General features: G+C 70.1%; 2 protein-coding genes across 11 annotated transcripts in view; one reads left to right on the top strand and one right to left on the bottom strand.

Annotated features, from left to right (window-relative positions):
• Positions 1 to 5,319: 5,319 nt before the first annotated feature.
• Positions 5,320 to 20,602, top strand: SREBF1 (sterol regulatory element binding transcription factor 1). 7 transcript variants are annotated; one of them, XM_045586452.1, is made up of 20 exons: positions 12,250 to 12,266; positions 12,320 to 12,365; positions 13,468 to 13,854; positions 14,131 to 14,288; positions 14,363 to 14,500; positions 14,578 to 14,799; positions 15,258 to 15,372; positions 15,552 to 15,760; positions 15,945 to 16,137; positions 16,235 to 16,413; positions 16,621 to 16,882; positions 16,960 to 17,126; positions 17,215 to 17,383; positions 17,724 to 17,832; positions 18,102 to 18,217; positions 18,319 to 18,451; positions 18,632 to 18,797; positions 19,173 to 19,355; positions 19,442 to 19,553; positions 19,899 to 20,602. In XM_045586452.1, exons 2-20 carry the CDS (start codon positions 12,347 to 12,349, stop codon positions 20,120 to 20,122), a joined length of 3,261 nt encoding a protein of 1,086 aa, XP_045442408.1. In that variant the 5' UTR covers positions 12,250 to 12,266; positions 12,320 to 12,346; the 3' UTR covers positions 20,123 to 20,602. The 7 variants fall into 7 exon arrangements, with proteins under 7 accessions (XP_045442403.1, XP_045442406.1, XP_045442404.1 ...); XM_045586447.1 differs by lacking the exons at positions 12,250 to 12,266; positions 12,320 to 12,365 and adding an exon at positions 5,320 to 5,498 and having other exon boundaries at positions 15,552 to 15,763; positions 15,942 to 16,137; XM_045586448.1 differs by lacking the exons at positions 12,250 to 12,266; positions 12,320 to 12,365 and adding an exon at positions 5,321 to 5,498.
• Positions 10,850 to 22,383, bottom strand: part of RAI1 (retinoic acid induced 1) — a 125,793-nt gene continuing 114,259 nt past the window's right edge. For 3 of the 4 annotated variants that reach the window (XM_036452244.2, XM_045586444.1, XM_045586445.1), the window contains exon 5: positions 21,005 to 22,008. In XM_036452244.2, coding sequence (XP_036308137.1) covers positions 21,994 to 22,008 — 15 coding nt within the window. In that variant the 3' untranslated portion in view covers positions 21,005 to 21,993. Of the gene's footprint in view, positions 11,572 to 21,004; positions 22,009 to 22,383 lie in introns of those variants that run through there. The other variant, XM_045586446.1, reaches the window with a different exon arrangement.

Raw genomic sequence — 22,383 nt, 5'->3', positions numbered from 1 at the left:
CCCACCCGACCCCGTCGGGTGAATGCAGGAGGCAACAAGTCACTGTGTCATCCCCTGTCCTCCCTCCTGCTCTGAAAGCCAAGGGGAACACGCCGTCCGGTGAGAGCTGAAAGAAGCGGGCTGGAGGCAGCCCTGCACCTGCCGGGGCCTGGGGCAGCCGCAGAGCCAGCGCTCCGGCCAGGCTCCGGCGGGGCCAGGAGTGGACGGAAGACGCCACCCGCCATCCGGGCCCGGACGCCCGCGGGCGGGGGTGGGGGCGGGAGGGGCGGGTGTCAGGAGGGAGTGCCCCGCCTCCACAGGAGCAGGGGGTGGTGACGGCCAGGGCCGCCCTGGGCTGAGGGAGCTGCCAGGAGGGGCAGACGGAGGACTGAGGCCCCAGGCGGGCAGGGCGGCCTGGGAAAGGAGCTGCCGGCCCCTGTGCGGGCCTGTGAGGGCTGTGGGCTCCGAGGCCAGAGCTGTGTCCCCGGCTGGGGGAGGGGCTGGCACCCCTTGTCTGCCAGGACATAGTCCACCTGTGCCTTCAGCCTCGCGCCAGGCAGTGCTGTCTGCAGCCGCTCCCTTCCCAGAACCAAGCAGCCCTGGAGCCCCTCCTGAGGGGGGGGAGACAGGAAGCCCTGGAGCCCCTCCTGGGGGGGGGGCAGGAAGTCCTGGAGCCCCTCCTGGGGGGGGGCAGGAAGCCCTGGAGCCCCTCCTGGGGGGGGGGCAGGAAGCCCTGGAGCCCCTCCTGGGGGGGGGCAGGAAGCCCTGGAGCCCCTCCTGGGGGGGACAGGAAGCCCTGGAGCCCCTCCTGGGGGGGCAGGAAGCCCTGGAGCCCCTCCTGGGGGGGACAGGAAGCCCTGGAGCCCTTCCTGGGGGGGACAGGAAGCCCTGGAGCCCCTCCTGGGGGGGGGACAGGAAGCCCTGGAGCCCCTCCTGGGGGGGGGGGCAGGAAGCCCTGGAGCCCCTCCTGGGGGGGGGCAGGAAGCCCTGGAGCCCCTCCTGGGGGGGGACAGGAAGCCCTGGAGCCCCTCCTGGGGGGGAGTGGGGGGAGGCAGGAACAGCCAGCCATGCTAGGGAGGGAGGGAGGGAAATCACTCAGCTCTATCCCAACTGACCAGGCTCCAGGGGCTCTCACCAGCCGGTGGGACTGGCAAGATGTGTTTTCCCAGCAGGTTAACTGCCCTCCTTAAGGAGGGCCTTTGAGGGGTTTGGGGGAGGAAGAGGAGGCCTGGGGGGGAGGGGGAGGAAGAGGAGGCCTGGGGGGGAGGGGGAGGAAGAGGAGGCCTGGGGGGGGGAAGAGGAGGCCTGGGGGGGAGGGGGAGGAAGAGGAGGCCGGGGGGGAGGGGGAGGAAGAGGAGGCCTGGGGGGGGGGAAGAGGAGGCCTGGGGGGAGGGGGAGGAAGAGGAGGCCTGGGGGGAGGGGGAGGAAGAGGAGGCCTGGGGGGAGGGGGGAGGAAGAGGAGGCCTGGGGGGAGGGGGAGGAAGAGGAGGCCTGGGGGGAGGGGGAGGAAGAGGAGGCCTGGGGGGTGGGGAGGAAGGGGAGGCCTGGGGGGAGGGGGAGGAAGAGGAGGCCTGGGGGGGGAGGAAGAGGAGGCCGGGGGGGAGGGGGAGGAAGAGGAGGCCTGGGGGGGAGGGGGAGGAAGAGGAGGCCTGGGGGGAGGGGGAGGAAGGGGAGGCCTGGGGGGAGGGGGGGGAAGAGGAGGCCTGGGGGGAGGGGGAGGAAGAGGAGGCCTGGGGGGTGGGGAGGAAGGGGAGGAGTGTAAGCCCAAACTCCCCATAGACTCGCACTGGAACTCCCTCTGTGGCGGCAGTGGTGCTGTGCTGGGGGAATGCACTGTCAAATGTAACTGAAACGTTGGCGCTCCAGCTTCCGGGCAGCTGGGCAGGGGCGCGTGGGGCCGGTCAGAGCCTGCCGTGCTCGGCCCTGCCCTCCCGGCGGGGAGAGGCTCCCTGGGCAGTGCGGGGGGGGCGGTCCTGACCGCCGAGCCAGCCGCGCAGGGAGGGAGAGCTGGGGCGCGGGCAGGGTGGTCAGCAGCGTGGGGGCGGGCACAGCCAGGACAGACTCCCCAGCCGCCTGTCTGCCCCCGGAGCTCTCCGCATGGCCTCCCCCACGGCCCCACCACGGTCCTGGCTCCCTGCTGCTAGTGCCCCGGGGAAGCAGCTAGAAGGAGTCTTTACAGCCCACTCTTTTCTAAAAGGAGGGTCTCTTGGCAGTCCTGAGGGGCTGGGGGACCAGAGGCCTCCACAGGCACGAGTCCCAGTGATTCTAGCTTTTTCCACGCTCCTGCTAGAGGCCTGCGGGCCCTCCGAGCCAGGCCTCCGCACTGGGGCGCCGGCGAGATGTGTCCAAGCTGGGGAGCCCCTCCCTCTGGGGCCGGCTCCTCCTCACCCCCCTGTCCACTCTACAAGCCCCTCCCCGCGTGCAGCCTCTGGTGGTCCCTGAGCCAGTCACTGCCCAGGCCTCCCCCGACCCGGGGGAGCCCGGGACGCCCCAGCCTGGCTGGCCCAAAGGGCGCCCGTCACGGAGCCCAGCCTTGCTCAGCGGCCCCTTGTCAAAGAACAGCAGAACCCGGACTTCTGGGACCCTACAGGGCCGGGTAGAGTCGCATCCGACCTTTGGGGCCCGTTCCCTCTCCCTGCTGCCGACCTGACCCACCCCAACCTGTGACCCACCTCTTCCTGTGACCCACCCGTCCCTCCGTCTGCGCCTGGCCCCCCAGGCAGCCAGCAGCCATGGGACAGTCTCCCCTCCCTCACTTGTCATGTCTGTGAGCCTCACTCCTCACCAAGTCCCACCAGCCCTTCGGGAGGGTCCCCTCCATGTGTTCTGATGGCCCTGTGCTGGCCGAGAGGCCAAGAGGCCGGCAGTGACCGCCCCGGTGCTGGCAGAGGCCAGTCTGGACCGGGGGCACCGCCGTCTGCACCAGCACCAGCCGCTTCTGCAGCACTGGCCGCGTCTGTGCAGACAGAAAAGGGGGGGCGCCAGGGCTCCGGCTGTCAGTGTGCTCGCCCCGCGGCCGCGTCCCGGCGGGTCCGGCTCAGCTCCCGCAGAAGCCAAGCACGGCAGGCGGGCGGGCCCTCGGGGGGAGGCGTCTCAGCAGCCGCCTCGCAGTGCCAGAGTGGCCAAGCCTGCCGTCTCCTGCACTGCCTGCCCTCCACCCACAGTGGGCATGGCTTGGCACGAGGGACCTTGGCAGAAGCCCTGCCTGTGCTGGGCACCTGCCCCACCTGGTGTGCAGCCAGAAGATGCCTCACTCAGACCTCAGGGGTGCTCTGGGGGAAAGGAAGGGGTGCCCGTATTTCACGTTGGCAAAGCCAAGGTCATCCAGGGAGGGCTGGGCTTTGGGGCCACAGTCCCAAGGGCTGGAGGCGTTTGGTGGAGGGTGGGCCACTTGGGTCAGCCTCCCGGTCTCCAGGACACACCTGGCGGCTCCGAGCCACACATGGGGCCTGGAAGCTGCCAAGAAAGCAGACCCCGCTGGCGCTGGCACCACGTCTCCCCGCCCCCAGGTCGCACAGGCGAAAAGCATGTGAGCCAGGCCTGGCTCCTCGGAGCTTCTCACTGACATCACCACGTCACCCCACTCCAGGCAGGGAGCCCATTGGCTGCGCCAGGCCTGCGGGGCGAGGCTTGTCTGGCTCTGTGCCCCCCTCCCCCTGGGTCTCCGGTGGCTGCCCTGCCAGCCCGCTGGGTGACAAGCCAGCGGCTCCTCAGGTTGCCGGACTGCCATGCACGTGGGCCACAGGGCTGTGAACTCCTGGGCGGCGTGTCCCCTCGCCTCAGTCTCCACATCTGTGCATTGGGAATGGCAGCCCGCCCGCCATCAGATGGTTCATGTGGGAAGCACCGTGTCATCGCAGACCCCCATCTGCCAGGCGGGACCCTGCCTTCGAGGCACCCAGGAGGGGGCCACCACGATGGCACCCAGCTTCCCAGCCCAGGGGAGCCTGGGAGCCGGCTTGGAGGTCTCAGCTCTGGGGACGGCGTGGGGATGGGCACCTCAAGGAGAAGCAGCCGGCTCCCCCACGCTGGCCACTCAGGCTGTGGCGCTACTGGTCAGTCCTGTACCTGTGGTGGCTCCTGCCACCCCGTTTCAGCGGGTGTCCTGTGGACTGGGCCCTGCTCCTTCCCTCACCCAGCCTGCTCCTGCCTCGCGTGGTAAACTCCCTTAGGAGGGAGGCGGTCTGCCGTGCAGTGACTCCGCGGCCGGCGGCCTCTGCGGGGCGGGAGGGCTGTTCTCATCGTATTAATAGCAGAGGCTCAGGAAGGCGAAGTGAGTGGTCCAGTCACAGTAAGTGAAGAGCCGGTCAGCTTCTGGCTCTGAAGAGGGGCTTGAGGCTCCCCAGCTGCCCTCCCCTGCGGCCCCCTCCCCCCAGCGCCCTCTCTCCCAGGCAGGGAAGGGAGTGTGGTTTGGATCCCCCGTGGCGCCTGGCCACCCATTCTGGGCAATTCCCCACAGCAGCCACTTCCAGGAAGGGAACGGAGAGCGGCCAATGTGTCACTAATGTGGCTGGACAGGCTAAATCTAGATCCTGCGTAAGGCAGCGCTGGGGACGGCAGGACTCACTGCAGCCAGGGCCCGAGGATGGCCGCCCTCACCACGGGGCCTCTCTGCGCACACGCCTCCGGGGACAGGGGCTCATGTTTTCCCATTTCGCATGTCTGAAGGTTCCCCTTATTGCAATCCACTTCTCTGGAACCCTCCCGCCTGACCCAAGCACAGGCCTAGGGTGCGACTCTAGTCCCCTCCCCAGCCTGGCCTGTCCTGTCCATCAGAGCAGCCGTCCTGTCCATCAGAGCAGCCCGCCGGTCTCAGCACCGTGGCCACTCTCTCATGCCCCATCCTGGCTGCTCCCGGGATAGGCACCGGGCCCGCGCCCCCCCCCCCTCCCCCGCCACCCGTGTCCCTGTGGAGCCTGCGGTCCTGGGCAGGTTGGATCTTGGGACGCCTGGTCCTCCTGTCCTGATACTGAGGCCAGGCCACCTTAAGGCGGTCCAAGCCCTTCTGCCTCCCCGGCCTGAGGGAGGAGGCTTGTTAAGTCAGGACCCCCCAGCCAGCCTCCTCCAAGGCCCGCGTGGGACCCGGAAACCTCGCACATCACCAGCCTCCGCCGACTGCGGAAGGGCATCCCAGGTCCCGTTCTCTGAGGAAACTGAGGCCGGAGCTGTGCGGGGCGGTCTGTCTGGTCCTAAAGACCCTCATCCAGGAGGGAGGACCTCTGGGGACGGGCGGCCACTCAGAGAGGCCGCGGCGCCGGGGGAGGGACGGGGCTCCGGGCCGGCGGGAGCGGCGCGGGCCGCCAGGTGGGGCGGGGCCGCCGGGGCGGGGCCTGCGCGCCGCCCGGAGCCGCGGCCCAGAGTCCGAGGCGCTGGCGCGGGGCCGGACGCTGCGCTCGGGCGAGAGCCGTCCGCGCCGGCCGACCCGGGGGGCGCCATGGACGAGCCGCCCTTCGCGGCCCTGGAGCGGGCGCTGGCCGAGCCCTGCGAGCTGGACGCCGCGCTGCTGACGGACATCGAAGGTGCGTCGGGCGCGGGCGCGGCTTCCCGGCGGGCGGGCCGCTGGCCGGCGGCTCAGGCTGCGCCATCGGCCTTGGGCTGGCGGCCGGGACCCCGCGTCCCAGAGCCCTCAGCCCCGCGCCGGGCCGGCCTGGCCAGGCCCCGCCCGGGCCCGTGACGTGGGCGCGGGGTTACTCTCGGTCAGTCCCCGGCCAGAGTGCGCCCCGCGCCGGCCCCGCCCCGGCCTCCGCCCCGGCCTCCGGCCTCCGGCCCCCGGCCCGCGGCCTCCGCCCCGCGCCCTCCGCCCCGCGGCACTCGCCTCCGGCCTCCCGCCCCCGCCCCGCGCCCTCCGCCCCCCTCCCCTGCCCTGCGCCCTCCACCCCGCGCCCTGCGCCCCCTTCCCCCACCCCAGACCTCCTCGCCCCGCCCTGCGTCCCCGGCCTCCGCCCCCCGCCCTGCACCCCCCTCCCCTCCCGTCCCGGGCCTCCGCCCCCGCCCTGCGCCCCCCTCCCCTCCCGTCCCCTGGCCTCCGCCCCCGCCCTGCGCCCCCCTCCCCTCCCGTCCCCTGGCCTCCGCCCCCCTCCCCTCCCGTCCCCCGGCCTCCGCCCCTGCCCTGCGCCCTCTTCCCCTCCCGTCCCCCGCCCCCCGCCCCAAGCCCGGTGCCCTCCGCCCTCCGCCTACCCCCCCCAGCCCGCAGTCCGATGGGGGGTCGGGGGGGAGCTCTGTGGATTTCAGTCCCAACGCGCAGCTCGAACAGCTGGGCTACGCCCTGGGGCGCGGGAAGCCGGGTGGGCAGGGTGGGCACTGGGGCCGGCGCCGGGTCAGACCTCTGGAGGGACGCGGAGCTGAGGCCGCTGGGCCCTGAGGAGCTGGAGCCGCCCGGTGGGTGGGAAGGTGCCGGAGGGCGGCCGGGAAGGCGGCGCCGCCAGCTGGTTCTTTGCATCTTTTAAAGCATCGCCGCTGCTTATTTGGGGAAGGGGTCCCCAGGAGGAGGGGTTTGGGTGCCTAGGAGGGTGTCGCCCTCCATGGTTGTCCAGGTTCAGCAGCTCCGGCCGAATTGCACTTGGTTGATAGGGAAACTGAGGCCAGCAGCTCAGGACTCGCTCCCCACCACCGGGGTGGACGCCTCGGAGCGCCTGTGCGGCGGGTTCGCAGCACAGCCCACCCCTGCCGCCTGCTGCCCTCCGGCGGGGCGCCAGAGGGGAGCCCTGACCGCTGTCCTGGCCAGCAAGCCGGCCGCTCACAGCCACAGTGCGGCTCGCTTTGGCCAAGTGGGCAGACCTGGCTTTGGGGTCAGGACGTGAACTACCCCTCCGGTCCAATCAGAGCAGGTGTGTCTGGCGCAGGCCTTGGTTGTTGACTCATTTAGAGAAGCCTTCTACCTGCCCCCAGAGGCCGGACTGGGCAGCCATTGGGTGGGGGCATTTGGAGCTCAGACTAGGCCCCGCCCTCATCTGAGGAAAGAAAGAACTGGCTTCTGCCTGAGCTCGGGAGGCGGACCACTTCCAGCGGCTGGCCCTGCGGTGCAGAACCCGTGGCGGTTTTCAGGGGAGGGCCCCAGCTTCGGGGGGGGGGGGGGTGGAAAAAGAAGAGGCAGCCTCAGAGGCCTGCAGACTGCCCCGCGCCCCCTCTGCCTACCAGCCACCACGCTGTCGTGGTGCCACTGCCCGGAGCCAGGCCGGCAGGGGACTCTCATTGGACTGGATGTAAGGGCTGCCCTCTGAGGCAGAGCATTTCTTGTTTGTTATTCAGCCTTTTCTGGGACCCCCCTCCCCCGTTTACACAGCTAAGTTCTTTGCTTCGTAGAAGAATTAGAAAGCACAGGTGAGCAAAAGGGAAAAATACAGCCTTCCTTAAACTCCCTGCCACGGAGAAGCGGTTGACCACGTGGGCCTGTACAAGTTTCTTCAGGCGCCCTCGGCCCCCTTTATGGGGTGTAACTCGCCTATTATGAGATTTGCCCGTTTCAGTGTACAGTCGGGTGAGTGCAGTGCGTTCACCGAGCCGGTGGCATCCCCAGGCGGTTGAAGAACATTTTGTCTCCTCAGCAAGGTCAGCTCTCCTGCCCGAAGCCCGGCAGCCACTCGCTGTGCTTTTAGAAATTAGAGGAGAGCCCGATGGCACCTGCTTTGTTTCATGCCAACAGTCAGACAGCAACTGGCTCAGAGGCTCCTGCTCTGTCCACAGACAGGCTGTGCCCGGGGGGTGGGGGGCCGGGCAGGTTGATCAGGTCCAGGGAGAGTGACTGAGGGTGTGAAGGGCAGGGTCTCCAGGTCCCTGACAGGACAAGGGCTGAGAGGCGCGCCAGGCAGTGCCAGGATGTAGGCCTCCGGTGCCAGGACGCAGGGGCGGGCTGAGAAAGCAGGGGGAGGCCTGGCAAGGTGCTTGGGTTACTTGTCCTAAGCTTCCCTGGTGGCTGGGGTAGAGACTTAGGGACTTAGTGTGCCAGGCACTGCGCTGACCGCCGAGGCTCCCCACAACCCCCGGGGCACGGGGTGGTTGGGTGAATTTCTGACTCACACAGCCAGATCTCGGCAGAGCGGGGTCAGACCCGGCTGTGGGCTCCGAAGAGGGCGGTTCGGGTGTGGAGAGTGGGCAATAGAGCAGGGAGGCCAAGGGCTGCTCCATGGGGTTGTGCTGGGGCCCGGGTCAGAGAGGTCAGAGGCCGCAGGCCACTCCCTCCCCAGCCCAGAGTGGCCTTAGAGTCACGAGACTGAGGTCTGGCACCAGCCAGGGCCCGGCCCCACCCGCCAGCCACGCCCTCTGCCATGTGACGGCTTGGCCGGGCAGAGGCCTGTGGCTGTGGGTCAGCTCTGCTGGCGGCCGTCCCACCGTCCTCCGGCCTCTGTCCGTGCTCTGCTCGGGGGCCAGCGGCCGTGGCGGAGGGACTGTCCTGCTGCACGTGTGTGGACCCGTGGATTATCAGATTGTCACACGCTGAGGCCTCGGCCTCCGGCAGCCCTGGCTGAGGGACCGCAGCCTGGGTGCCGTGTCACCCCCGGGCCTGACAGCTGTGTGCGCACCCCAGCCCCCGTGCAGAGCGCTCTGCCTGGCCTCCCCCAAGGCGCCTAAGCAGCACCGCAGCTTGCCGCCAAGGCCCAACCCTGTGTGATGCCTGCTCTGGGTTCGGGCAGCCCGGATGCTGAGGGCAATGGGGGCCACACTGCCCTCGGGCACCACCTGCCACAGCTGTGCCACCTCTCCCCCTGTGCCTCTGAGCACAGCCCCCTCCAGAAAACACCGAGATCGACGCCTGCTGCCCAGCTCCCAGCTCCAGGCACATGGCTCCCGTTCCCAAACCCCTACAGCTCCCAGTGCCCCCGAGACAGAATTCCTGTGCCAGCGTGCCCTCCTGCCATCCCAAGCTGACTCCGGCACCCCCTCCCTCTGCGGTCTTCCCGGGAGCATGCCTGCCTCTGACCGCAGGGCCGCCCTGGGAAGCAGGGTAGCGGCTGTAAGATGTTCTGCCCCGGAGCCCGATGCCCTGAGCGGGCAGGGCGGGGCACAGAGAGAAGCATGCTGGGAGCGGGTCCAACAGACAGGCAGACGAGTGGCTGAGAGTTACCTCCTGCTCAGGGGTCACCTCACTGGACAGAAACACCGAGTGACCTGTCAGTCAGGCAGGGTCACTGCCGGCCAGAAGCCGGGCCTGGACTTTCGCGTCCAGCAGCTGCGCCTCAGGGAGTGGCTGAGCGGCCGGAGGAGTGTCTGCCTGCCTCTGTCAGGCCCAGGTTCTGTGGCCGCGCACCCTGGCCCTGGGCCGATGGCTCCTGGGAAGGGGGGCCTGGTTTGGTTCCAGATCTGTGAGCCCCACCGGGTTTGAGGTGTGGGCGGTGTGGGCAGGGCTGGGAGAGCTGGTAGCGGGGAGAAACCCACTCTGACCGGGAACCCTGCCGCAGCCCCATCGGACCCGCTTTCTCCACGAGCCTGCCTTCCGGCTCACACCTCAGGCCTGCCCTCAGGGCTCCGAGGCCCCGAGCTGCTGCCGCCAGGTTGGGCCGGAGGGCTTGCCGGTGAGTGGTGTGCGGCCACGCGAATCTGACCTTCAGGCTCTCGTTAGCGCACGGGGGTCACCACACACCAGCTTCTCAGAGTTGTGGCCAGTACACAGCACGTAGTAGGCCCTCAACCAGTTATCAGTTAGAGGACTTAGCCAGGACCTGGCACCTAACACGTCTAGCTAAACTAACGGTAGCAGTGGTTATCCAAGGCGCCTGCGGTGAAGGTTTCTAGGATGTTCTAGGCCAGTGGTTGGCAAACTCATCAGTCAGCAGAGCCAAATATCAACAGTACAACGATTGAAATCTCTTTTGAGAGTCAAATATTTTTTAAACTTTAAACTTCTTCTAACGCCACTTCTTCAAAATAGACTCGCCCGGTCCGTGGTATTTTGTGGAAGAGCCACCCTCAAGGGGCCAAAGAGCCGCATGTGAGAGCCGCAGTTTGCTGACCATGGTTCTGGGCTATGCTTCCTAGCTCTGAGCATCCGCCACTTGGGGATTCTGGGTTTCTGAGTGGGAGACGAAGTGGGGCTGGTCTATCCACTGGGCCACACCTGCCAGGGCGATACTTTTGGGGTTCAGTGCCCAGGGCTGTTTTAGTCCCCGCCCAGAGAATCGCCCAGCGCCCTGCACCGTCCGTGCAGCAGCAGAGGTGAGCGTGGGCGGAGCTGCCAGGCCTCCGTGGGGGAGGCTGTGTGTTCTGTCCACACTCCTCCCGGCAGAGGCCTCCGGCCTGGGCAGCACAGGGGCCTTTCCAGCCGTGCCCGCGAGGATGGCGACCTCGCCAGGTGACGGGCAACGGGGTTGGAGTCCAGCTCCTCGCTGCCTCCCTGACCTCCACCCTCACGCCCGCTGAGCACACTGCCTCCTGTTGGCACGCCTCTTCCCTGCCCAGGGCATCTGCACTTCTGTCTCCGCTGCCCAGGGCACCCTCCCGCCCCATGGCCGCTCCCTCGCTTCCCTCGGTCGGGGTCACATCCTCAGAGGCCTGCCTGACCACGCATCCCCCTCCCACTCTACCCGCCTCCCGCCCTCCCCGAGCTCACGGCCCCGCACGCTCCTCTCGGGGCCTGCAGACGGGCATCGCCCGCCGAGCGGCCTCCGTGCGGTGTCCGTGTCTCCGGTGCCTGTGAGGCCTGACACAGCGGACACAGGACAGCAGTCATGACCAGAGATACAGATCTGGGCTTCACGAACAGCCCGCGCCTCAGAGGCGGTGAGCGTCCTGCAATGGGAGGCATGTAAGCAGGTTGGGGCTTGAGGCCTCACGCAGCTGGACGGGCTGTGGCGTCTGTGATGGTCAGAGCTGGGCGCCTGCAGGGTTACGGTCTGAGACCTCCCAGGGTTTCTGTTGTGCCTCTCAGAGTAAACAGGCCAGAGACTGAAAGGCTGACCCACATCTGCCTTGGGAGGGTGTGAAGGGGGAGGCAGGAGGGTTCAGGTTTCCTGTTGGGTCCTGATAGAACCAGGACAGAAGAGGAAAGAGAGGAGGAAGGAGGGACTCAGGCTGGAGGAGGAGGCAGGGAGGTGAAAAATGGGGCGCGGGCACTGAGGCCCAGTCTGCACCTCCTCCTCTTCCCCCGAGGTCAGCGCTGGCTCTGAGCTGCCTTCCGGCAGAAGGCCGGGAGCTCCAGGGCTGGATCCCAGCGGCGCTGTCCTGGCTCCAGGAGGCGGGGCTGGGGGAGGCGGGAGGCAGCTGGGCTGCAGGTTAAACTCTCCGTGAACCGTCCCCACCAGGGGATGTGGGTTTCCAGCCCCACCTTCACCTGCTCTCAGAGCCGCCTCTGTGCGGCCGGCTGCCCCGGGGCTCCGTCTGGGGTGGGGGCTATGGGGCTGGGTCGCCCAGCTCCGCAGAGATGGGAAGAGAGAGATGGGACAGGGCAGGCACGGGGGCAGGGATGGCCGCTTCCCTGCAGCCCCCAGGCCCTCGTCTCCCCCAGCCCCGCTTAGCCACCCGAGTCCTCTGCCCAGGCCAGCCCTCCGGGAGGTCAGGGAGTGCGGCCCCCATGCTGCCTCGCTCTGGGCGCACGGACTGGTGACAAGGAGAGTGCGGCTGGGGGCGCGGACCCAGGAGGACAGAAGGCGGCGGTGGCGCCTGCCCAGCTGTGGGTGTGCTTTCAGGGAGGGAGCGCCAGCACAGGAGGGGGGGTTCCGGGGCCTTGGCCTGGGGGCCATGCGAGGGCCTGGGGAGCACGGGAGGAGGGGGGGAGGAAGCAGGTCCAGTTTCCTACGGAGGCTCCTGGAGAGGCTCCAGCCAGCACCACCTGCTTGCCGCCAGGCTGCCTGCCCCCGGCGGCCCCTCCAGCCAGGCGGTTCATCTGTTCGACGCTGACCTCGCACAAGGAGTGGCCTCCGTACCCCCTCAGGACCCCCAGAGCCTGCCCACTGAGGCTGCACCTGCCTCCCTCGCCCGTCAGAGGGACCGTCCAGGGCAGGATCAGGCCTTTCCTGGACTGCGGGGGGCTAGGCAGACCTCCCTGGCCCCCCGCCACCCACACACCCCGCCCGCCCTCGGCAAAGGGACGGCTGTGCGGGGTCCGGAGCCGCAGTGTCCTCTGGGGGTGCGTGAGGGGTCCTTCCTCGCCCTGGGAAGGGTGCTCTAAGCGTTAAACAGGCTTCGAGGGTGGCGACCCGCGGGGTGTCGGGAGCCAGGGGTGCCCGGCCGGAGCCTGGTGCTGGCTGTGCCCGCGGTGCCCGCCAGTGCCCCAGCCGGCCGCGGGCAGTGCCCGGGGGTAACCCCGGGAGCGGTGAAACCTGAAGCCGGGCGGCGGGGCGGGGCCGGCGGCGGCGCGCTGATTGGCCGCGGCCGCTCACCCCATCCCGCGGCGGCGGCAGGTGCAGGTGCGGCGGCGCGGCGGCGCGGCGGCGCCATGGACTGCACGTTCGAAGGTACTGGAGGCCCGCGCCGCCCGCCCGGCCCCGCGCCGCGGGCGGGCAGGCCGAGAGGGAGGCCGGCCGAGGCCGCCCCAGCCCCGGGCGCTGCCGCCGCGGCCGCGCGGGGCGGGAAGGCGGCGCCGGCCGGGGCCCTCCTCCCCGCGGGGCGGGAGTCTGGGCGTCTAACCCGGACCCCAGCGCGGGCCGTTCTCCTTGGGGCCTCAGTTTCCCCATCTGTGGAAGAGGCCCAGTGAGGACGGCGAGGGAGGGAGAGGCTGCAAGGGGAATGTGTTATGAGCCTCATAACCCCGGGGCCCACAACGTGCTTCTGTTTGGGGCCAGGGAGGCTGAGGCCGGCACCCCTGTTGCTTTTTTGGAGGCCACAGGGCGCCCCGCAGTAACCGGGGCCTGGGCACCTGCCGAGTAAGGAGCCAGGCAGCACCGAGGGGAGCTGCCCCCCAGCAAGGCCTCAGCATCCTGCCAAGAGGGTCTCCCCTCCCCTCCCTCCCTCCCTCCCCCTCCCCTCTCCTCCCCTCCCCTCCGGTGTGGCCAGGGATGAGGCCACAGGCAGTGAGGGAGGCCCAGGCCCGGCCCCACCCACCGCGGTGGACAGGCCAGAGCTCAGGCTGAGGTCTCTTTTGGGGCCCAGGGCTCAGGGCCCTGCAGGAACTGTGACCCAGTGGGTAGCTGCCCGTAGTGGGTTAGAGGCCCGGGCTGACCCAGCCGCCTGCTGCTCCCGCCCGGGGTGGCCTGCGGCCAGGCTGGCTGTCGGGGAGAGGTCCCAGCCTGCAGGGCCTCAGGACAGCTGTGGAGGGCCGGAGCCGGCGTGCTGGGGCAGCAGTGTGGGCAGAACACGGACACTCTGTGCCGCGGAGGAAGGTGGCAAGGGCGGCTCTGCGGCTGTGCCGGCCCCGCTCTGCCTCGGCCGAGGTGTGGGCCCCGGCCGTGCGTCGCCCGGACCTGCCCGTGTGCCAGGGGAGGCGCCACGGTCGCTCCGTCAGGGGCACAGCCCCCGGGTGCACTGCCTTCGCGTGTGCCGCGTGTGGATGGGGCGTGCACACGCGTGGCGCTCTCCCAGCCAGCCGGCTCCTGTCCTCACAGCCCTTCTCCTCCCCAGACATGCTTCAGCTCCTCAGCAACCAGGACACCGACTTCCCCGGCCTGTTCGACCCGCCCTACGCGGGGGCCGGAGCGGCAGACCCCGCCGGCTCCCCGGGCAGCTCGTCCCCGCCGCAGGCCACCATGAGCTCCCCACTCGACGGCTTTCTGGGGGGGCCCCAGGCAGTGCCCCCGCTGCTGCCCCCTCCCCAGCCTGTGCCCACATTGAAGATGTACCCGTCCGGGCCCGCCTTCTCCCCCGGGCCTGGGATCAAGGAGGAGCCGGTGCCGCTGACCATCCTGCAGCCCCCCGCCCCGCAGCCCCTGCCAGGAGCCCTCGAGCCCCAGAGCTTCCCGGCCTCGGCCCCGCAGCTCAGCTCGGGCCCGGGGCCCGGCTTCCCCACAGGTGAGGGCGTGGCGGGGAGCGGGCAGGGCAGGCAGGGCGGCTGTGGTGACGCGGTGGTCCCAGCGCTGGTGCCCTGTGGGTTAATAAGCTTTGCCGCTCCCTCTGCTCCTGGACACACGTGCCTGGCAGGGAGCCACGCACCTCAGAGCCCAGGCAGGGGCGCTGGGGAGGAAACAGGCCCCGGGGTGTGACTCGCCACGGTCCTGTGACAGGCCCTGAGGCAGGGCTGAAGTGGGTTAGGGCAGCTCGTCCCCAGCCCCGACTTTGTTTCTGCAGGGGCCCCTCCAGGGAGCGCCCCGCAGCCGCAGCCTGGCCCGCCAGGGGGCCCGCCGGTCTCCTTGCACGCCCAGGTTCCGGGTGCAGCCCCCCAGCCACTGCTGACAGCCACAGCCCCCGGCGCTGCCTCTGTGGCCTCCCAGATCCAGCAGGTCCCGGTAAGGGGGTGGCCAGGCGTGGGGGGTGGCAGCCTCTGGCCCAGCCCGGCTCACAGCGGGGCCTCCCCGCCCAGGTCCTGCTGCAGCCCCACTTCATCAAGGCCGACTCGCTGCTGCTGACGGCCATGAAGGCCGACCTGGGCGCCCCCGGGAAGGCGGTGGGCGGCGGCTCCCTGGCCGCGGGCACCGCGGTGCCGACCGGGCCCTTGCAGGTGGGTGGCCAGGCAGGGCGGGCGGCGGTGGGTGCGCCCTCAGGCAGGCCGCCCGGTGACCCGTGCCGGCCCCGCAGACCCTGGTGAGCGGCGGGGCCATCCTGGCGACGGTGCCGCTGGTCGTGGACGCCGACAAGCTGCCCATCAGCCGGCTGGTGGCCGGCGGGAAGGCCCTGGGCGCAGCCCAGAGCCGCGGAGAGAAGCGGACGGCCCACAACGCCATTGAGAAGCGCTACCGCTCCTCCATCAACGACAAGATCGCCGAGCTCAAGGACCTGGTGGTGGGCGCCCAGGCGAAGGTGCGGGTGCCAGGAGGCCCGGGTCCCTCTGCTGGTCTGGCCACTGGTCTGTCCAGCTGAGCTTGGGGCCCCTGTGCCCGGGGCTGTTCTAAGCACCAGGGAAAACGAAGGGGCAGACAGACAGACCCTCCTGTCGGGGAGCTAAACGGGAGATGAGGGGGGAGGCTGCCCGGCGGCTTCGTTCCACGGGAGAAGGTAACGCGGGGGAGCCTCCCGGACGGAGTGCCGGCGTCAGGCAGGGACCTGGTGAGGGGTGCGCCGTGCGGGGCAGGGATGTGCCGCTGCCGGCAGCAAGGCACCGCGGTGGCATTTCACACGCTCACCCTCCGCCTCCTGCGAGGACGGTGCACGGGGAGGGACATCACATGCGGCAGGAACAGCCAGTTCAAAGGCCCCGAGGCAGCTGCTCCCAAGCAGCCCGCCTCCACCTCGGCCTCTCCCCGCTCTCTCCTCCGCAGCTCAACAAGTCGGCCGTCCTGCGCAAGGCCATCGACTACATCCGCTTCCTGCAGCAGAGCAACCAGAGGCTCAAGCAGGAAAATTCCAGTCTGCGCGCTGCTGCGCATAAGAGCAGTGAGTCCTGGCCTCCCAGGCCTCACCCTGCCCTGCCCCAGCCCGTCTCACCCTAAGCTCTGGCCCTACAAGCTTCTCTCCCCCCCAGTGAGCCCTCAGAAGCCAGTTCCCTCCCCCGGGGCCTAAGGTGGTGTGGGCGGGGTCTCCGCCCTGCCCCAGCCCCTCCTCTCCTGCCCTAGAGCCTCTGAGGGACCTGGTGCCGGCCTGCGGAGGGAGAGGAGACGCCGACGTGCCCATGGAGGGCATAAAGCCCGAGGTGGACACGCTGAGCCCCCCGCCTTCGGACGCGGGCTCCCCCTCCCGGAGCAGCCCGCTGTCCCTCGGCGGCAAGGGCGGCGGCAGCGGCAGCGACTCGGAGCCCGACAGCCCGGTCTTCGAGGACAGCCAGGTGGGCTCCCGGCGATGCCCTCCCCCGGGGCTGGGCCAGGAAGAAGCCCTGAAGCCTCCCACCTCCATTCACAGACAGGGAGCCGGAGGCCCCGGGCGCGTGGGGTCCCTAGTGAGGGCGGGAGGAGCGCGGTCCCTCCTGCCCAGGCCACGCTCTGACCTCCGCTGCCTCCCCGCCCCCACAGGCGAAGCCGCCGCCCGCCCACAGCCCGGGCCTGCTGGACCGCTCCCGCCTGGCCCTGTGCACGCTCCTCTTCCTCTGTCTCTCCTGCAACCCTCTGGCCTCCCTGCTGGGCAGCGGGGCTCTCCCCGGCCCCGCGGGCGCCACCAGCACCCACCTGGGCTCTGGGCGCAGCGTGCTGGGCACCGAGGACGGAGGTAGGCGGCTGGCAGAGGCGGGGGAACCGGGCGGAGGCTCCAGGCCTGTGGGCTCGGGCCTGGTGTCGGAGCGCTCCCAGCCTCTGTCTGCCCGCAGAGGGCGCCGGCTGGGCGCCGCGGCTGCTGCCCCCGCTGGTCTGGCTGACGAACGGGCTGCTGGTGCTGGGCTCGCTGGCGCTGCTCTTCGTCTACGGAGAGCCGGTCACGCGGCCCCACTCGGGCCCCGCCGTGCACTTCTGGAGGCACCGCAAGCAGGCGGACCTGGACCTGGCCAGGGTGAGGGCTGCTGGGGCGGGCGGGCGGGCATCACCTCTCCTCCCTGCCCCCCGGGCGGGCCAGGAACCTGCCCTGTGCTCGCGCTCTTGTCTGCTGCTCAGTCTCCCCCGGACCCGCTGCGGAGGGCGCTGGGCTCAGCGGGGACCCCCTGGAGGGACGTCAGGCTCAGGGCACTCCCACCTGGCCTCACCGGGAACCTTATTCCAGGGGGACTGCGCCCAGGCCGCCCAGCAGCTGCAGCTGGCCCTCCGGGCGCTGGGCCGGCCCCTGCCCACCTGCCCCCTGGACCTGGCCTGCAGCCTGCTCTGGAACCTCCTCCGCCACCTGCTGCAGCGGCTCTGGCTGGGCCGCTGGCTGGCAGGCCGGGCGGGCGGTCTGCACAGGGACGGTGCTTTGCAGGCAGATGCCCGCGCCAGCGCCCGCGACGCAGCCCTGGTCTACCACCGGCTGCACCAGCTCCACGCCACGGGTACGGCAGGCAAGGAGCTGGGCTGAGGGTTCTGCCGCCTTTGTGCCACCCTAGTCTCATGCCCCGTCGTCTCCCAGGGAAGTACCCCGGCGGGCGCCTCACTGCTGCCAACCTGGCGCTCAGCGCCCTGAACCTGGCGGAGTGCGCGGGGGACGCCGTGCCCGCGGCCACGCTGGCTGACGTCTATGTGGCTGCTGCCCTGACCGTCAAGACCCACCTCCCGCGGGCCTTGCACTTTCTGACAGTGAGTGGGGGGCTGTGCGGAGTGGGGGGCTGCGCGGGGGACGGGGGCACTGCCCGGGGCAGAGTGACAGCCACCTCCTTCCCCACAGCGCTTCTTCCTGAGCAGTGCCCGCCAGGCCTGCCTGGCACAGGGCGGCTCAGTGCCCGCTGCCATGCAGTGGCTCTGCCACCCAGTGGGTCACCGCTTCTTCATGGATGGAGACTGGGCCCTGTGCAGCCCCCCGAGGGAGAGCCTGTACAGCTCGGCGGGGAACCCAGGTGCTCTCCCAGCGCTCCCAGCCCCGCCCCGTCCCCCCAGCCCCGCCCCGTCCCCCCAGCCCCGCCCCGTCCCCCCAGCCCCCACCCTGCCCCCCCAACCCCAGGCCCCGCCCCCCAGCCCCGCCCCGCCCTCCCAGCCTTTGTTCTCCACTTTAATTTCTTGGCCTCACTCCTGCCGTCCCTGCCCCTCATCTCGGTGCCTGGCTGTCCGCGGTTGCTTTGGGGCTGGTCTCAGTTGGGCCTCTTCAGAGGGAAAGGCGGGGTGTGGGGCAGGGGCGGGGGCCCAGGGAGGTCCTGCTGTGGAGGCAGGGGCAGGGCATTCACTCCCCGCTCTCCGCAGTGGACCCCCTGGCGCAGGTGGCCCAGCTGTTCCGAGAACACCTCCTGGAGCGAGCCCTGCACTGCGTGGCCCAGCCCAGCCCCAGCCCCGCGTCAGTGGACGGGGACAGGCGAGTGTCCAACTGCACACCCAGCGGCAGGGCCGCCCGCGGCCTGGGAATGGCTGTCCCGGGGGCGTGTGGAGGTGACGGAGCCAGGAGCCTGTCTGCTCGCCACGGTGGCCTCGGCGGTCTCGGCTCCTCTCCGGCCGTCTCCCACCAGCTGGGCGGAGTGACGGTGCCCTCGGAGTAGGACGCGGGCGGTGCTGGGGTGTGTGTGAAGGGCCGGTGCCCTCCCGGACGCCCGGGACCTGCCCACCCTAACCCCCGCCGCCCCACAGGGAGTTCTCGGAGGCCCTGGGCTACCTCCAGCTGCTGCACAGCTGCTCGGACGCGGCCGCGGCCCCAGCCCCGGCCTGCAGCCTCTCCGTGGGCTCCGGCGTGGCCGCCACCCCCGGTGAGCCCTGGCCCTGCCCTGACTGCCCCAGCCCTGCTCTGCGCGGGCGGCCCGGGAGCGGGGCAGTTTCAGGAACGCTCCCTCCGCACCCGCTCCCCCAGGCGCAGACCCCGTGGCCCAGTGGTGGGCCTCGCTGACGGCCGTGGTGACGCACTGGCTGCGGCGGGACGAGGAGGCGGCGGCGCGGCTGTACCCGCTGGTGGAGCGCCCGCCCCGCGCCCTGCAGGAGTCCGAGTGAGCGCCCCGCCCCTGCTCCTGCCCCGGCCCCGCCCCGCCCCACCCCTGCTCCTGCCCCCCCCCCCCGCCCCCGCGCTGTGCGGTGGGGATCGCCACCTTCTGCCATGAAGCTGGGCCCAGGGCGGGGGGCTCTGGGCCCGCGCCTGCTCTGACCCCCTTCTCCGCCCTGCCCCCCAGGAGACCCCTGCCCAGGGCAGCTCTGCTCTCCTTCAAGGCGGCTCGGGCCCTGCTGGGCTGCAGGAAGGCCGACTCCAGCCCGGCCGGCCTGGCCATCTGTGAGAAGGCCAGCGAGTGCCTGCAGGACAGCCTGGCCACCACCGCAGCCGGCAGCTCCATGGACAAGGTGAGGGCAGGGCGGGGCCCGGGGGTCTGCGGGCACGGCCTTTCCAGTCCTTGTCATTCCCTCCCGGGCTGCGGAAGACGGTGGGTTAGCCCAGAGGAGCAGGCCTGGGGGCCCAGCTGCTTGGCTGCCTGGCGAGGGCGCGGGGCCAGGGCACAGGGGTTACCTCGGGCTCCCGCCCCTGAGGGTGGGTGTGCAGTGCGGCAGGCGGGCGTGGGCCTGGAGAGCGGGCGGCCCCGAGGTGCATTGCTGTTGCATTGCATGTGTGAGGTGGGTGCAGTGCCTCGGCAGTGCAGCCCGGAGCCGGCCCCCGGCACCGCAGGCCCCTCCCCTCCCACGGCCGGAGCCCCCGTGACCCTGACCGCCCGCCACCCCCAGGCCATGCAGCTGCTCCTGTGTGACCTGCTCCTCGGGGCCCGCACCAGCCTGTGGCTGAGGCAGCAGCCTGCCGCGCAGGGTCCGGGCAGCACCCCGGCCTCGGCCCTCGAGCTGCGCGGCTTCCAGCGGGACCTGAGCGGCCTGCGGCGCCTGGCGCAGAGCTTCCAGCCCGCCATGCGCAGGGTGAGTCCGCGCCCGCGGGGCACCGGAGGCAGCTGGTGTGGGAGGGGGGCCTGGCCCGAACCCCGACTCACCGGCCCTCCTGCCAGGTGTTCCTGCACGAGGCCACGGCCCGGCTAATGGCGGGGGCCAGCCCCACGCGGACCCAGCAGCTCCTGGACCGCAGCCTAAGGAAAAGGGCGGGCGCCTGTGGCAAAGGCGGTGAGAGGAGCCCTCGGGGGCGGGGCCTTCGGGGGCGGGCCTTCGGGGGCGGGGCCTCCTGGGGGCGGGGCCTCTGGGGCGGGGCTTCGGGGCGGGGCCGCTGGGCCAGCCTCATCCTCCCCACCAGGCGTGGGAGCAGCCTGGACAGGGTGTGGCTTGCGGGGGGGGGGGGGGGGCGGGAAGGGGGTGCCTGAGGAATCCAGTGAGGCGATGAGGGATGTGCCCACGTGTCCCTGAATCTGTTCCGCGCCCGCCCCAGGGGCTCTGAGGCTCGGGGCGCCTGGGACGGGAGGGAGGGGGGGGGAGGGGGGGAGGCGGCACCTGACGGGCTGTGTGCACCTGCAGGCGCGGCCGAAGCGGAGCTGCGCCCCCGGCGGGAGCACGCCGAGGCCCTGCTGCTGGCCTCCTGCTGCCTGCCGCCCTGCCTGCTGGCGGTGCCCGGGCAGCGCGTGGGCATGCTGGCCGAGGCGGAACGCATGCTGGAGAAGCTCGGGGACCGCCGGCTGCTGCACGACTGCCAGCAGATGCTCCTGCGCCTGGGCGGCGGCACCACCGTCACCTCCGGCTAGGCCCGCGCCCGCCGCGCCCTGGCGTCCAGCGGCCTCGCCCTCTGGCTGTGTCGCGTGCTGGAGGCAGCGCAGAGCCCCCAGTGGCTACAGTCCGCCCAGGGGCCCACTGCATCGGCCGGCGATGGGGACGAAGGGGAGATCCTTGGCGCTTTTGCCTCTTGACAGGGAGGCCCGAGGCCCCCTGCCCACTCCCCAACCCGGCGCCGAGGCCAGGATGGTGCTGGCCTCTGGCGGCCGGTCGGGGAATTACAGGGGCCAGCGGGCGGGCACCGGTGGAGGGAAGAGAAGGTGAATGTCACCAGCTGAGGGGCCAGGGGCTTTCCTGGCCGGCAAGGGGCCCTGCTTCCCTCCCGGAGATCTCGTCCATCAGGCGCACCAGCCTCCTGGCCTTTGCGGCTCAAGTGCAACTTTGCCATTTATAAACTATTTTCGTAGGTTGAGAAGTTTTGTACAGAGAATAAAAAATGAAATTATTTATAATCTGGGTTTTGTTTCTTTGGGAGGGTGTGTGCTTCCGTGACCAGAGGGGCCTGGGTCTTCCCCCGAAGCCAGTGGAGGCTTCCCGGCACCCTCTGCCTGGGACTCGCCTCCCTTCCGGGGAAGGCCTGGGCTGTCTTCTCCGCTCCAGCCTCCCGCCCGCTCCCAGGGTGACACGGAGCTCCGTGTCCTTAGGACCCGCCGACAAGAGCTGCAGGCCAGTCCCCCTGAGTGTCTGGGTGCATCCACCTTTCCCGCCCTTCGTCCAGGCACCCGAGGGGCGTGGGTTCAGCGGCGGAGCTGCTTCCTGTTCCTGAGAAACGGCCAGAAGCCCCCACTCCGCGTCCACCCGCTCCCGCTGCCCGGCCGGCCCGGCGGATCTGCTCAGAACCCAGGGCTGCAGACTTCCAAAACAATCGTATCTTTATTGACTTTTTCTGAATGCAATGACTGTTTTTTACTCTTAAGGAAAATAAACATCTTTTAGAAACAGCTCGATACACACAATCTTCAGTGTGAAGCAATATACTAATAAGAACACTAGTCTTAACCTTTACAGTCTTCATATATATTATATATATGTATATGTATACATATATATACACTATGTAACGAGGCCAGATATAATACACACGTTTACCATTTTACAGTCTATGTACAGGAAGTTGCTAGCTGCCCCGTCTGGGGCCGCCTCAGGCCTATGAAGCACGGACAGTGCGGGGGGCGGGAGGCTGGCGGGGCGGGGGCCGCGTGGGACAGGCCCTCGCTGTGCCCCGGCCTGTGCTGAGGCGTGCGCGACGGCGGCGGCGACACAGAAGCGAGCATGTTCCCAATATGTACATTCTATGCAACACGGAGGGAGGGTAACAGGTTCGCACAGGCCCAGAGAGGGTCGTCAGAGGGACACGCCAGCGCTGGAGCTGGGCTCTGGGGAGACTCCTGCCCCCCCCCCCCCGGTGGCTCAGGGTGGGGTGGAGGATTGGAAAGGGAAGAACAGAAGCAGAAGACGTGCCCCCAGCCCAGCTGACCCCGGAACCTGCATCCCTCGGGCACGGCCCACGCTCTGCTCAGACAAGAAGGTTTTGGCAAACGCTGGGCAGGAAGGGCACTCGCACATCTGGGTGATTTGTGCCAAAGCCTCCGGCCCACCCCCTGCAGGCCTAGCCCTCCAGCCCTGCCCCCACCCCCAGGCCCCTCGCCCGGCTCCCGGGCCGTGCGAGGTGTGCCTCTTCCAGGCTAACGGCGGCTCCGGGCGGGGTGGGAGGAGAGGATGCTGTCGTCCTCCGGGGGCAGCGGCTCCCGAACCTGTGCTTCCCGGCCAGGGACCCGGTGGGTCAGGCCGAGGCTGCCGGATCCAAGGCCCATCAGGTCAGGGGCCCTCGGCGCGGCAGGGGTTACAGCGGAAGCCTCTGCAGGAGGAGAGGACATGCCTGACGTGGACCTGTGTGCACCCGCACCCCAGACCCGAGGCCCCAGAGGCCCCCTGAGGGGGCTGGGGTCTCTGGAGGCAGCGGGCCCCTGCCAGGCTCTTCCTTCCTCCCCGCTCAGCCGGCCCTGCCCACAGTCCCGGGACCTGCCTGTCCTCCCTGGTCTCCTGCGGGCGGCCCCTCCCTCAGGACCCGCACGCTTTGTAAAGCATCTTTATGGGCAGCAAGTGCCCACGTGGCCAGGCCAGCGGCTGGGGCAGCAGTGGGCAGGCGGGGATGGCATCTGGAGGGGGGCAAAAACCCCCTCCATCGGTCCAAAGGGTGTGGAAGGGAGGGAGGGGAGGGAGAAAGGGAGGG

The sequence above is a fragment of the Pipistrellus kuhlii genome, unplaced genomic scaffold (genome assembly GCF_014108245.1).
Source record: "Pipistrellus kuhlii isolate mPipKuh1 unplaced genomic scaffold, mPipKuh1.p scaffold_m20_p_23, whole genome shotgun sequence".
NCBI lineage: Eukaryota > Metazoa > Chordata > Mammalia > Chiroptera > Vespertilionidae > Pipistrellus > Pipistrellus kuhlii.
The sequence above is the reverse complement of the archived record's forward strand: the minus strand, read 5'-3'. Positions and strand labels throughout refer to the sequence as shown.